General features: G+C 44.9%; 1 protein-coding gene across 2 annotated transcripts; it reads left to right on the forward strand.

The window, feature by feature from the left end:
• Nucleotides 1-256: 256 nt before the first annotated feature.
• Mlec (malectin) lies at nt 257-15,066 on the forward strand. Of its 2 annotated transcripts, XM_046456492.2 has the most exons (5): nt 263-646; nt 7,235-7,413; nt 8,156-8,332; nt 8,436-8,493; nt 9,631-15,066. In XM_046456492.2, the coding sequence occupies exons 1-5, from the start codon at nt 421-423 to the stop codon at nt 9,858-9,860; spliced, it is 870 nt and encodes a 289-aa protein (XP_046312448.1). In that variant the 5' UTR covers nt 263-420; the 3' UTR covers nt 9,861-15,066. The 2 variants fall into 2 exon arrangements, with proteins under 2 accessions (XP_046312449.1, XP_046312448.1); XM_046456493.2 differs by lacking the exons at nt 8,156-8,332; nt 8,436-8,493 and having other exon boundaries at nt 257-646.
• The last annotated feature ends 2 nt before the right edge of the window (nt 15,067-15,068 follow it).

The raw sequence follows: 15,068 nt of genomic DNA on the forward strand, positions 1-15,068 counted from the left end.
TTCCGGGGCCGCCTGGGCGCTGCACCCGCCACTTCCGCATCGGACCGCTGCTTCAACCGAACTCCCTCCCTCTGCGCGCGCTCCATCTCGTGCCCGATGGTTGGACCGGAGCCTGGGAGTGGCCACGCCTTTTCTCGCGTCTGATAGCCAATGGGCGGGCGGCTCCCGGCGGGGTGGTGGGTAATTAATAAGGAATCGGCGCTGATTGGCTACAGGGTCTTGGCTGGGAGGCTGGGCGGCGGGGTAGGTTGTTCCTGAGGTGGGAGGCGGCACCCGTGGCTGAGAAAAAGGCCTGAGAGCGACATGTCCCCGGCGGCTGAGGCAGAGCGGCCAGTGGCACTGTTTTACTGAGTCGGGGGCGGCCTGGCGGCCGGCCAAAGACGAAGGTCGGCGGGGGCTGCCCCCGCAGTGGTGGCCGCCATGCTGGGGCCCCGGGTGGTTGAAGGAGCCGCTGGGGCGCTTCTGCGACTGCTGCTACTGATGCTCCTGCCGTCGTTCCGGGAGCCGAGACTCGGCGTGGCCGGCGTGGTTGGTGCCGGGCTGCCTGAGAGCGTCATTTGGGCGGTCAACGCTGGCGGAGAGGCTCATGTGGACGTACACGGGATCCACTTCCGCAAGGACCCTTTGGAAGGCCGGGTGGGCCGAGGTGAGAGCCCTTCGCCCGCGCTGCGGGATTCCAGGCCTGCGGTGCTGGGCGCAGCTGGTGGACGGCTGCGGGCCCTGATCCCGTTCCTCGACTAGGGGCCACGTCTCTGGAGTGAAGTTTCTTTGCAGTTTCCTCAAGGACCTGGTCATACGCCCAGGGCCTAGCACTGGCTCGAAGCTACCAAGAGCTATGGAGGCAGAGAGTTGGCGAGAAGTTATATTTGGACCTCGCATCCTGGATTTTCTCAGCCCCTCACCCCCACCCAAACTGGGAAAGTAAAGACCAGAGATGCCTCTTGCCCTTCGAGGCCAGGCGAGTTATAACTCATCAGTACTCCTGCTGTCTTATCGAGACAGTTCTTGGTAGATTCTTGCGACCCAGATATCTGCTGCTTTTCCTCCCCTTCTAAAGGAGCCGTGCTTGATTCTTAGCCAGAATAGCAAGGAATCTTTGAAGGGGATGGGCCAGGAAAGTTTGATTGTAGCCTTCTCCCCCGCCCTCCCTTGGAGCAAATATGTGTACTTCAAAGGTAGAAGTAGTTATATTGAAGCCATCTTGCACGTGAGTCTGGGGGCAATGTGTCAACTGTGTCATCCTGGGTAAGATCTGAATATCTATAGTGTGGTACCACCTACCCGGGGTGATCCTAAGAGGTTTGACTCCTGCTTTTAGGAAAAGTGTGTCTAAACTGGTTGAGCAACAGTGGCTTTTACAGAGCTGCAGAGTTCTCAGAGTGAGTGTAAGAATTGCTAGGAGAGGTAGTTAAAAATGAAGATTCCTGGTCCTCACTCCAGATCAAATAGATTGATCTCCCGCTGCTGAGATCTAGGTTTCTGTATCAGTTGCTGTGAGATACTTCATTTGCAGACCACTCTTTGGGGGAAATCTGCTCTCAGATTTCTTTATTTCTTCTGTAAGTAGAATTGGAAAACAGGCTTAAGAAGGAAGTTCCTTGCTTCATGTGTTGGAAGGAGATTTATACTATCTGCTGGGTTAAGAGGCTGCCCAACTGGCAATATGCCACTCTAGACAACCTAGGAGACAGACTTTTCTTTTTCCACGATGTCCATATCTGGCTCTTGCCTTTACTAAGGGATTGCATTTAGTTTCTACAAGTTAATTGCAGTTTCCTGGAAGTTTATTATATTAGAAGTTTATTGCTTTCATACATCTGAGGATCTTGGGACACAGGGCTTCTTTCTGAAGTTCTGTGTTTGTCTTGGAATTTGTTTAGCCCTGGCATGTAGATCCCAGTAGCCTGAGTTGAGCTGAGTCAGGGCTTCAGTCCTGCACAGCCAAAGCCAGACTTCATAGCAGGAGGTCATTGCTATCTCTATCCTGGACCCTTCCTCTTTCCCTGTGGTCTGGACGGGGAGGAAGGAGGTCTGAGGAAACTACAAACAGTTTGTGGACTTTGCCTCTTGAGATAACTGTAGTGAGGACAGTGAGTAAGTGGTTTCTCTCACTTAGCAGATACCAGGCTCTACATTGGTTACATTGTTCTAATAGGTCTCTTGGGCAGTGGATAAAGCTGACCAACACCACATAGGTTTAATCCCCAGGTACTGATCTTATTCAGAAATTCTGGCTTTAGTTTGCTGGTGCAGGTGTTTTTTTGTCTTTGTTTTGGTCTGGTCAGCAGTGAGCCAGGCTCGCTGTCCTTGGGTTATTGGCTCATGGTTGCAGTTCTTTTGGAGTTTATTGTAGCAGGTGAAATTACATGAGACCTACCAAAGCTCATGCATATTGGAGTCCTGTTTCCGATGTGAACCTTTGGACATTTTTTCTTTTTTTCAAATGGAGGTTCCCTGTCTTCCAGTCTGGGTATGAATTGAACAGTTTTAAGGAATGGATAGGGAAAAGGGTTAGAGTTGGACCACCTTGTTGCAACTTTGGGCTTACCAGATTCCTGAGAGTAGCATTTTTCTGGCATTAGGTCTGGGACTGAGATGTGTTTAAGCTTCCATTCAGGAATCATCTTTCTAATTTCTTCTTTACTTAGGAGTCAGCCCCACAAGGGAAGTGCAGCTGTTCACTCTGCCTTTCCTTCTTTGGCCCTGTTTGGATAAGGGTGTGCCAGGTATTTGGAGACCCTTGCCTTGTGCAGCTATTTACACTAATTGCTGTAGGAGCCGTAGGCCCTATTTCTTTTCCCACTTGCTTGTGATATTGTTTTCACCATGCTGAGGAAAGTTCATTTTGTGTAAAATGAATTCAGGTACTTGTTGCCAAGTTTGTCCAGATAAGGGTTTGGCCTGCTTTTGAATTTGCTGTTTCTCTGTAATTTCTTTGTAGTTTAGCATTCTTGTAACTGAGTGGCCCAGGGCACCTGGTGCCTTATGCATTCAAAGGCACTTTATAATGTTTATTGAATTTCATTTCTGCCTTGAGGATAACTAGTGCTCATAGCCTGGGAAAGGCATTTCAATCTGTGTGCTTCAACAGATAGAAGTATAGAAAGTAGTTCAGCAGTGCTTACCTTGGGGTTTTGGCATGCTACACGATACGGGTTCTTCTTGGTTATTCTGGATCCCTTTTGACTCTGACTAGGGAAAGACCTGATTATTTGGCCTAAGGGCCCAGAACTTGGCTTGGTTATAGAGGGAGGCTATTTCCGCTTCATAGAAAGATACTTACTAAACTTGTATGACCTTGAGGAACTGACTTTACCTCTCTGAGCTTTGTTTTCCCTCTTAATAATACTTCTCATACCTTAGAAATCTCTGACATGACTCTACAAATCCTCCTGTAGTAGGGTAAACTGTCACTATTTTTTTTTTTTTTCCTGCTTGATGACCTTTTACATGGAATTAAAAATAGGGCAGAACATGGCTGGAGGGCGGGGGATGCTGGCTGAGGATCTAAGCTTATCAAATTACCAATTCTGTTTTCCTAAGGAAGACCCTTTCCTGGACTGGGGAAGGATTTGGCCTTGGGAGGAGGAGCTTGAAAGTTAGGGTGAGAGACAGACAGACTGCTGTCTTTGATTTGCTTAGAATTCTCTCTTGTAGAATGTGTTTAGAATTGTCTCCCTATACTGTTACCTAACAGGCATGCTTCATCTGCAGGCCCTCTGAGTGCTGGAAGTTTACAGGTAGAGAATTAAGTCCCTGAATCACTGAGTTCCTTGCTTCTGCCCATTGAGACGAATTCTTGAGGGACTAGTCTTACTTGACAAAGAAAGTGATTCAAAAGAATCTAGTGGTCAGGAGTCCTAGTGTTGAGGTACTGAGAGATTTTTGCAGCACCAAGAAGTGCTTCATGGTGATGGTCTCATGTAGAACAGGTTTCTGCTCATTCTGGCTTTTAATTCCTGTGCTTCCCAGCTGCAGTTTTCCAATTAGTTTGATTGCTTCTTTTTTCCTTTTAGTCCATTTTCTAAATTCTCTATAGAGCAGAGACATTTATTTAGGGCATATTGGGTGCATATCCTTTCCTGGCTCGTGTACCTTCTTGTCTGTCTATGCTTTTCTTTGTGTGAGGCACTGTATTAAACTCTTTACAGGTATTTTTTACTTTATTTATTTTAATGGTACAAGTGCTTTTATTCTTACCACAACTCTGTTTTATAGGTGAGGAAACAGACCTAGAAAAAACAACTTGTTCAGCTTCTCTTAGGTGGCAGAGCCAGGGTTCAAATCCAGGCCTGCCTTATTCTAAAACCTGAGCTGAATTTGCCAAGGAGCCTGGCTGCTCTATTTTGTAGAACTAAGAAGCAGCAGACATAATGTAGGCCCTTTGGCCTCCTTCCTTTTTGGTTAACTGTCTTAAGCTGTATTCTGTCAACTTTAGCAGTGTGCTGACTGTACACTCCATTGTATTTTAGAGAAATCTATTTAGCTATGAAGACATGAAGGCTAAGGAGGGAAGACATTTCCTTTTTGCTGCTGCATCTCTTGGGACTTAGGCAAATGCAACTTTGCATGTGGCAAATCTCTTAGGACAGTCACTTGGGCTTTAAAGGGAAAACACTTAAAGGTAATTCCAAGGTTATTAAATAATTTTTGTTCACATAGCAATTTTTTTAACTGTGAGACTGAGACTGCCACAGATTACATTACTGTTGGTTTCTCACTTTTTCTGTTTGGCAAAGGAAAAAAAAAAAAGATTCCCCACACATGCACAAATTTTTCTGTGCATGAATAAGTCAAATCTAGTTAATGTTCCAAATTTGTAAGGATCACAGTCCTCATGGAAGAGGACATTCTTAGTTGGAAGAGAAATAGCAGTCTTTCAGTCTTTATAGGTTTGTGTCCTGGGGTAATGTGCTTTGAGGCTGAGAAACATTTGGGGCTTTCTCTTTTTTTTTTTTTTTTTGTTTATTGTAGTACTGGGGATTGAACCCAGGGGCACTGTACCACTGAGTGACTTTTATTTTTCCCAGGTTGGCCTCGAACTTGTGATCCTCCTGTCTCAGCCTCCCAAGTCACTGGGATAACAGGCGTGTGCCACCCAGCCAGCCCCTTCTTTAATTTCTTGAGGAGAAATAGGAAGAAAAATGTCTGAAGACAAAAATGCAATGAGTTTCCTGTTCCATTGTCTCATCAGTTCTTTTGATTTCATGGCTAATGTCATTTACAGGAATTGTTACAGTTATGTTTATTTTTTTAAGAGCTTGACCTCATCCACTAGGTCTTTTGGTTAATCTTTTACCTTTTGCCAGGTCTTCTTCCTTGAAATTTTGGTAATTCAGCTCTAGGGATGACACTTGGCATCTCCCAAAGGATCTAGTTGGCAGATGACTTCAGGGTCACCATGAGAGATTGGAAGGCAGTCTTGAAGTCTTTTTTTTTTTTTAAAGATGATTCTGTTTTGTTTTTTTTTAATGTCTTTATTTATTTATTTTTATGTGGTGTGGAGGATCGAACCCAGGGCCTCGCCCATGCTAGGCGAACGCTCTATCGCTGAGCCACAACCCCAGCCCCAGTCTTGAAGTCTTAATTCCATGCTGGAGGAAAAATTACCCTACCCTACTATCTGTCAGTAGTTGGGAAAGTAAACTATGGGACACTGGAAAGTATCTGTAGGATAAAGGAATCAGGCTGCTCTCTGAAGGAGGAAACAGAAGTATTATCTTTGGGGGCTGGAAGGTGATATTTTGTGGAATAGTTTAGTTTGTTGTGTGTGGGAAAAACGCGAATACACAACTTATCTTCTACCGAGGTTGGGAGAGACCTGGGGACAATAGAGGTTTTTGACTTTTCTGATACTGACCCCAAGGTAAACTTTGTACTTTTACTCTACCTTGTTCCTTGTTCTTTTTGTGAAATGGAAATGGTGTCTCCCCAGGACTTGGACATCTTAAGCCAGAGGTATCAGTAGGACCTTGGCAGATTGACTTCCCTGCAGATGCTCTAGACTCCTGGTGAGCAGGGCATGACTTCTCTGCTTTGTAGGTACTTCCTTTGTTGCCATTTGTTCATTCAGCAAACAACACTGAGTTTATAGGTGAGGAAACAGACCTATATTGGTCTGAGTGGCTACTATGTCAGGTGCTGTGGTAGGTGCTGGAGCTTTGGTAGAACTGTTTTCTTCTGTTGGTTTAATTTAGGAAATGTTTAAGAGTTGGAGTTTTATGAGTCTGTGGGTAGCAAGGTGCTTGAACCTATTGGAAATTAGAGAGTTCCATCCTTCTTTTTTGTGAGTCTTTTTTTTTTTTTGCCAGCATTAAAACTTTTTGAATGAAAATTTGGGAAAAAACAAGTAAAGCTGGGATATTATTCATAGTAAAGATGATAACAAAATGACTTTTGTAACCAGATAGTCCACAGTTTTATTTATTTATTTTTTAAATTCTCTCTTTTTTTAACATTTATTTTTTAGTTGGACACTATCTTTATTTATTTATTTTTATGTGGTGCTGCGGGTTGAACCCAGGGCCTCGCACATGCTAGGCAAGTGATCTACTGCTGAGCCACAACCCCAGCCCGTCCAGTTTGTTTTAGATGCTTAGTTTTCTTTTCTTTTTTTTTGAACCAGAGATGGAACTCAGGGACGCTTAGCCACTGAGTCACATCCCCAGCCCTTTAGAGACAGGGTCCCACTGAGTTCCTTAGGGCCTCAATAAGTTGCTGAAGCTGGCTTTAAACTCACAATCTTCCTGCCTCAGCCTCCAGAGCCACTGGGATTACAGGTGTACTCCACCGCACCCAGCCAGATGATTAATTTTTCTGATTAAGAAAAAACATTTGAACTCAGTCACCTTGATTAGAGTTCCTGGCCATCCCCTGGTTTCAGGGGGTTTTTCTGAAACTCTCCCTCTTCCGGAACCAGGCACCTCCAGCATAGCATTTTTCTTCACATAATGAGTTAGACTTGTTCTCATTCTCCAGATAGCCAGGGGAAACCTTCCCCTGTGAAGGTTAGAGGGGCTATTGGAATGAGTATTGAGTTTCTTTCATGTGCTCTTCCTTGGCAATGGCTATCTGATTCTTGCTTTTGTGTGAGCTCTGTTTGGAGCCAGGTGCAGAGGAGGTGGCTCCTCCTACTGAAAGGGTTATTAGCATTACCCCAGAAATGCCTCTGACAGTTCTGGGGTCTCTACTCTTTTATATCTTGCCTCTGATGTGCTTTCTGTCTGGTTCCCAGCTTCAGACTATGGCATGAAACTGCCAATTCTGCGTTCCAACCCAGAGGACCAGATCCTGTATCAAACAGAGCGGTACAATGAAGAGACCTTTGGCTATGAAGTGCCCATCAAGGAGGAGGGGGACTATGTGCTGGTCTTGAAATTTGCAGAGGTCTACTTTGCACAGTCCCAGCAGAAGGTAAGGTCTTGACTTAGTGAGACATTGATACTCTTGGACATTCCTTTGCTATAGGGCCACAGAGTGTCAGAGCCTCCCAGAAGGGAGGAACAGATGAACTTTGAGGAAAAGCCGGATTCTTTCTGCATCTGAGAAAGCTGTGTCCCATTGCCTGTGTGACCACACTTGCCTTGGGGGTTGGTGACAGAGAGCATTGCTAGAATCCTAGTTCTTGGCAACTGACTGATCCTGTTAAGGTCCTCCTGGTTACTTCTCTTTTTTTTTTTTTTTTTTTTTTTTAATATTTATTTATTTTTAGTTGAGCACAATACTTCACTCATTTATTTCTATGTGGTGCTGAGGAACGAACCCAGGGTCTCGCACATGTGAGGCAAGTGCTCTACCACTGAGCCACAACCCCAGCCCATCCTGGTTACTTCTCTTCCCTTGATTTTCAGTGCCTTCTTGTTTTTAGCCTTTTCCTTTTCCTCTGTGTTTTCCTGTGAATTTCCTTCTTTGCATGTTGAGATTTTTGTTTTTATTCTTTGTTTCTTGAGGCAAATATGCTACTGCCATGGCAATGACAGAACATAGTTTTGGTTTGGTTTGGGTAAAGGACTCTAGCCACCCCAGAGTATATCCAGACCCATCATTTTTTAAATTAATTTTGAACTTGAAGCCTAGGCAGGTGCATAATGTCCGATTCCTTGAAGAGGTACAAAGCTGATGGTTTTGACATAGTCTCTTTTTCTAATCCTTGAAGGTATTTGATGTACGATTAAATGGCCACGTCGTGGTGAAGGATTTGGATATCTTTGATCGTGTTGGACACAGCACAGCTCACGATGAAATCATCCCTATGAGCATCAGAAAGGGGAAGCTGAGTGTACAGGGGGAAGTGTCCACCTTCACAGGGAAACTCTACATTGAGTTTGTCAAGGTAATGCCCCATTCTGTCTCATGGTTGAGGAATGGCTCAGAAGAGTGGGTGAGGATAACATATTGGCTGCTGTGTGGATTGACCATTCTTCCCCATTTCCTAGGGGTATTATGACAATCCCAAAGTCTGTGCACTCTACATCATGGCTGGAACAGTGGATGGTAAGTTGTGCTTTTGATTTGCTTTCTGACTCTGGCTGAAAGATATGGTTCAGGAAACCCTCAGGAGATAATTTAGCTGATCATTATTTGTAAACACTTAAAGCCAGATTGTGGGGAATTCAGAGTCACAAGGATGAGGATGAAGTATTTCATGGTACTAGCCACAAGCTTTGAAATAAGATCTGTGTTCTTATGTTTACTATTTAATCAGCTGTTTGACCTTAGACAAATTCTTTTAAGTTTCCTATAAATTGGGATTAATAATGGTTCCCATTGAGGTGCCTGACCCCAATTTGCTATTGCCTTAAACTTGTCCTCATTTCAATTCTTGTTGACATTTATTTCTTAGGAGAAAAAGGCAAAAGGAAGACTTTGTTAGGATTTTGGTATGTTCTGAAGAACTCCAGTGTTGCTGGAGTACACTGGGACCAAAGTCCATTTATTCATATCTCTTTGTCTTTGGGATTCAGACTCTTGCTTAGGGTTTCGATTATCCTGGCTGCCAGCTTCCCAGCTGATGTTTGCAGAGAAAACTTGTATCTTAGTGATTTTTCTTCCCTATCCTATCTCTGTGCCTTTACCCAAGTTGTCTTGAGTACACATCTTATCATCTTGTCTTGGTGTCCCCTCCCAAATTCTGATGTGATGGCATCTAGGAAGATGATATCTTACACCAGACAGCTTTGTGCTTGAGTCCCTGAGGAAGAGGTAGGACAGAGGGGAAGTGTGAGCTAGAACCCAGAACGCTGTAGATCAGCTTTTTTCTTTAGTCTTTGTGTGAATCTACAGGAAATGTGGGCTTGTGCAAAGGAGGAGGGATTTGAAAGGTTAAATTTTGGGTGTGAGATCATTGTCTCTGACCAGTCTAAACTTCTTGGGGCTCTGAAGATGTGGGACAGGAAGGGAGATAGTGAGCTTCTCTGTGAGCAGGGCTTTTCCAACTTTTTAGTTAAATCTGAAGACTAGTGTTATTGACACTCTGTTGTTCTTTAGGCTGGAGATCATCTGTGTTACTTCTCCTTCCTGTGGACCCTAGTTAGGTCACAGGAGTTTCTTTATTGTGGCTCATTTGCTGTTCTTAGGGTCTTACTTCATGCTATGGGTCTCACTTAATAGGCATTTTCTTTCTTGTGTTAGATGTACCAAAGCTACAGCCTCATCCAGGATTGGAGAAGAAAGAAGAGGAAGAAGAAGAAGAAGAATATGATGAAGGGTCTAATCTCAAAAGACAGACCAATAAGAACCGGGTGCAGTCTGGTCCTCGCACACCCAACCCCTATGCCTCAGACAACAGCAGCCTCATGTTTCCCATCCTGGTGGCCTTTGGAGTCTTCATTCCAACCCTCTTCTGCCTCTGCCGGTTGTGAGAACAAATGACCATCCTGAGCAGGGTGGAGGGGAGTGGGAAACCAAACATGTTGATTTTGGTTTCTGTATTTTTCATAATGATATAAAAAACAAAAAAACAAAATGAAACAAATCCAACAAACAAACAAAGCCCCCACACACAAAAAGTAAAGGTGATAAAAAGAGGCAGAGTGAGTGGAGAGCAGCCCTCATCCACTACTTGGTCCCAGGCCTGCTTCAGTCCTAGTCCTCTCTTTGTGGCTGGCCCCAGCTGTCACTTTTCTCTCTGGGGTACTTGGGGCAAACGGGTCCTTCCTGTCCAGGATCCTTATTTGTATAACGAGTGAAAAGGACTCTGAACTCAGAGTAGTTTTTTAGGTTAGAAATTAACAAATAGGGAAATGTCATCTAATTACCTGAGAAGACCAGCACTGGGAGTTGGGTATGTTCTGAAGTCATGTCCAGATAAGTTTTCATATGTCCTGGGATTGAAAGAATGTGTGTGTGAAGGTGTATAAATCAGATGGTAAAGGCAAAAAATGGGGGAATTGAAAAAGAAAGAAAAGTAAACGCTTCCTTACTTGGAAGCCTTTCTGGATTAATCCAATGATGGTTCCTTCTCAAATATTTGAGTTTGTCATTGCTTATCTCCCTGACATGTGCCAGTTAGAGGACTGTCTGGTATCCAAGACAATTAGTTCATATCAGGTCCTCAAATTGCCTCTGACTTGTCACCACAGCAAATCATTTTGATTTCAGTGCCTGTTGGGGACTTGATCTTTCAATTTTTTTTTTTTTCTTAATCTGGCTCATTTGGAATCTCTTCTCCCTTTCAACCATCCTCACTAAATTATTGCCAAGAAGGGAAGGAGACATGGGGATTTGGATTCTCTGTGCTTGAATATCTTATCTTCTACCACCTCACCTTGTTGGTACCTCCCTCCCTGGATCTCTGAGCCAGCAGCCAGGAGGACCTGACCCAGCAGTTCTTTACTGGCCCCTTTGTAGGGTCTTGCTGCCAGGGGACAGGGATGCTTTCCAGCCTACAGCAACTGAACACTTGACCTTAAAAGTCTCTTCTGGTCTTTGGATTAGAAAAGGCTTATGTTAGCATAACTTAAGAGCAACCTCAGAGACTTGAGCCCTACTAAGTGATTGACCACTGTTTAGAGTGTTTAGTATTTTGTGTTCATTTATCCCCATGTCCTCTGCCCAGAGCTGCCTCAAGGAACTAAATGGATTCACCATATTGGCCCAGTGATTTTTCTCATGAATCTTAATATTATGCGCCTCCATCTTTTCATTTCCCTATCCAAGTTGTAGTCAGGTTCTTGGTGTGATGGGGCTAAAAGAGTCTCAGTCAGCTTAGTCCTGGCAGCTCTGAGGTTAACCTTAACATCTAAGTGTCTGTCTGGAATTCCCTAGAAAAATGTCTGCAGAAAATGAAATTTCCCTTTTCTCCTCCTTTCTGATCACTGTCATTCATTTCTCTGTTAGGGCAACAATGAGGGAGGACCCAGCTAAGCTAAAAGAAATTTTGTGGGTGGGAGGCAGCAGGATTAGCTTCAGCTTGAGCTGGAGCAGTACAGAATCTCAGGCCAGGCCCATCTTTTTAGAATATGTTTGATTTTCAGTTTGCCTTACTAGATGTTTTTTAAGAGTTTCGTATATTTGAACTGTTCCTTATGTGACAAAAGTAAGTGGTTCTTGGGTTCATGTCCTGACTTTGGCTCTTAATGATTACTCCAGGCCAGCGTTTAGTCATTTGAGAATTATAGCCCTTTATTTTCATTGTGACTTGGGCCTCAGTCTTAGGGTACTGAGCCAGGCAGCTGGATGGCTGGGGCCTGAGGTTGCAATCAGAGGAGCAAGGAGGTCCTGGAGTGCACCTGAAGCCCCCTTCTAAAGGTTGAGGTACTGTAGCCTTGGTCTTGGGGACCAACTTCCTGGACAGTGGATGTCCTTACTAATTGGGCTTCTGACAGTGGTGTTGGTTTCTGTTCTTTCACAATTCCCAAAGGTGTGAGCCACTGCCAATTGATTAGACAAGATGAAGGAGGACTTGTTGCCTCTATTTTGCCTTGTTTGTTAGTTTGCTTGGGTCTCCGAGGAAGGAGGGGTCCTGCCTCCTCACCTCAGCCCATCTCTTTAGTGACTCATTGTCTCAGAAGGAAACCCTGACTCCTGGGGCCATTTCCTAATGGTACTGTAAGCCAAGCAGCTTTGCTCTGCCTGTTTCCAGAAGCCTACTCCTTCCCCCAGGGACAGAATGGGTGCTTTCCTCTCTGGTTGTATCCAAAAGGAAGGAACATCTTTCTATGGCTGACAAAATTAAAGGGGAAGTGAGGAAACGGGGAGAATTATGGCAGGGGCTGGGATAGACTCCCCTGAAACCAAGCCCACCCAGCTAAAAGATAGCTGCCTAGTGCTAGCAACAGCTGGCTCATGTTGCTGAACTTGAAAGCTTTTTTTTTTTTTTTTTTGGCTCCTCCAAGGGATAAAGGTACATGAAGTTTAGGTTAAAGGGATGGAATGGGGCATGCTTTATTTTTATATTGTACATGTCAAGAATTACTCTGTTCATCTTTTGCTTTTTGCACTGTTTGTTCTCCATCTGTATTTTGAACTAGTGTAGGACTGAGGCTGGGCTGTACTGTAGGGAGTCTGCCTGGGGCTGATTGGGGAGGAGAGGCCAGGCTCTTCTATTCCATCACATGCCGTCCCAGGGTTTTAGGGTCCATAGAGCCCTACTGGCTAAAGAGCAGATAGCCAGGGTGAAACTCCTTTTGCCAGAAGCATGGCTCTAGTGCAGTTTGTAGAAAACCATGCAAAGATGAATGCTGGAAACAGGCTGAATCTGTAGTCTGGTCTGATTTGGGTCAGTGATCCACAGTCTCTAATTGGACTATTTTGGATCTTACTCATGCTGAGTGAAAAATTAAGAAACTGTGGGGTCCATATCCTGTAAATCAAATCCATTGTTTTTTCTGAAAAATCTTCCTTCCTAAGGAGAAGCTGCTCAGTGGATACCCTGAGTTCTGATGATTTAAAAGATAACTTTTAAGCTTCCGTGGTATCAGACTCCCAGGAGGACCAGCTGTGACCTGCAGGGCCACCTTGTTGTTGAAAGGTGTGATCGAGTTCTCTTGCTCTCTCTGAGGGGATACAGTCACGCTAGAGGTCATGTGGGCTTTGATGAGGTGGGATAAAACTTGCATTAGGCTTACCTCCCCCTTTCTGTGCCTGGGAACTGTTGGATCCAGTTTTAGAAGTGTGGTTTGACTTTTGTCTTTTTTGGAGAAGCTTCTGTTTTAAGGAATTTCTCTTCCTTTTTGTTTTGCCCCTAGCCTCTCCTAGGGAGACCTGGCCCTGACTTCTAGAATCTCAGCTGAGAATTTCAGAAAACAGCAGCAGTATTTTCCTTGTCCTAGCACTTAGATCCCTTTCCCTAGAAATTGGTTCACCTCGGGAAGCCCAAGGAAAGAATCAGCAGGTTCTCTACCCTCCCTGGGGATTGAGGATGAACCTACCCCGGTCAGCACAGTGCCTTTTCCTCTCCTGCTCTGAGCCAGGGTGGGCATTCCCTCTAGATTCAGGTCAGGGCAGGGGTCTTACAGTCCCTGCCATGGGGCTGCTTCCCCATCCCTCCCCTCCCCTTTGCTGGCCTACTTTTCAAGTGTCTTCTTGCCTTGAGGAGCCTTAATGGCATCAAGCGACAACATGTAACATTGTCCTTCCTGCCTCTCCAAAAGGATATAGGAGAGTAGGTGAGCTTTCCCAAGTGAGAAACTTATAAATGGTCCTGTTTTTTTTAAAAAAAGACTGGGCCAGGGGAAGTATGCTTTGGGCCGCCTTCTGCTGTGGCCTCTGAGGAAGGAGACTGGGGTAAGGCTAAGTGAGAGTGTACTGAAGCAGAACCAGAAACACTCAGCATCTGTTCAGAATCTCAGAAGAAATCTTCCTCTCTTGTAGGGAAAGATATAATTAGGGATCAAAGAGCTCTAAGAAAATTGCAAAGAAGCCTTAATGTTCATGCTTCAGAGAGATCAGGGCAATTTTCTTTTTCAGTCTGAGCTAGGCTCTTTCTGTATTTGGACCTCTTCTGAAGCAAGAGGGTTAGATTTCCCCACGTTGTAAGCTTGGCATCAGTGGGTCAGCTGCCTAGTGAGGGTGGGTTTCTTTTGCACATGTGTGGTTTGCTGTTGATCTGGTTTGTCGTCCTCAAGCTGCCTTTGTCTCACTTGCTTTGGGTGGCCAAATCATCTTGATAAGAGCAGATGAGTTGGGGACTGGCTGGGTTGGCAGGAAAAGAGCAGGATGGATCTCTTGGGACGAGTTCCTCCCAGGAGTATAAAAACAAGGAGCCAGGATTGTGCTGGCAGCCAGGGAAACAGTAGTGCCTGTTCGAGTTGGCAGAGAGGGCCTTGGCACCACTCATATCCAGGCAGTCTTGTGAGATGGGAGCACATAGCACTGGGAAAAGAAGAACTCCATTCTCACCTCTATTTTGAGCTTCAGTGCTTTATTTCAGTATGAGGAAAAACAACAACAAACTGAAGTGCGCTTTCCGTCCTTTCAAAGGACAACTGTCGGGAAAGGAGAGCCGAGTTGCCAGGTGGGAGGGGAGAATTGGCAGGGAGAGACAATATGGCAAAACCAGTAAAGAGACTTTCTTGACAACTCTGTTTGGTGTGTCATGATCCAGGGAATGAAAAGAAATTTGACCCTGGGTTAGCTCCCTCCTTGGATTTAAAGAACATTACCTTTCCCTTCCATCAGTTTCTCCCAGGCTACCATCAGGTACCCATTCTGAGCTCATGACAGCCTCTTCAACCATTATTGGCCTAAGCTGTCTTGCCTGACCCTCCAAATTAGGCCTGGCTGCTCTCTTTGGTACCAAGTATCGGAGAAAATGTGTCAGTTTTTAGTAGCCTTGTAGCTTCTACTCTGATTTTCCATCCTCTCCCTGCAGATGCCAAACCAACTCTTTGCCTGTAGCCACAGTATGTACTTAACAGCAGCAGCACAGTGAGATGTACTTGAGGGGCTTTGAACCTGGCTGGCCAGGGAAGCAGTAGGGGTAGATAGAGCTGTCTTTCCTTCTGGGCTGTCTCCATCTGTCCCTGCCCCTTCCGTGCCCCACCCCACTCCCACCAAAAAGTAAAAAATCAGGATGTTTTTTCACTGTCCATTGCTTTGTGTTTTAATAAACAATTTGCAGTGACACT

The sequence above is a fragment of the Marmota monax genome, unplaced genomic scaffold (assembly GCF_021218885.2).
Source record: "Marmota monax isolate L192 unplaced genomic scaffold, Marmota_monax_Labrador192_F-V1.1 WCK01_AAM20220418_F8-fsc00185, whole genome shotgun sequence".
NCBI lineage: Eukaryota > Metazoa > Chordata > Mammalia > Rodentia > Sciuridae > Marmota > Marmota monax.

Coding starts and splice junctions, on each gene's coding strand:
- Mlec (XM_046456492.2), top strand. CDS start 421: ATGCTGGGGCCCCGGGTGGTTGAAGGAGCCGCTGGGGCGCTTCTGCGA. Junction 8,333..8,435: donor TCTACATTGAGTTTGTCAAG/GTAATGCCCCAT, acceptor CCCATTTCCTAG/GGGTATTATGACAATCCCAA. Junction 8,494..9,630: donor CATGGCTGGAACAGTGGATG/GTAAGTTGTGCT, acceptor TTCTTGTGTTAG/ATGTACCAAAGCTACAGCCT.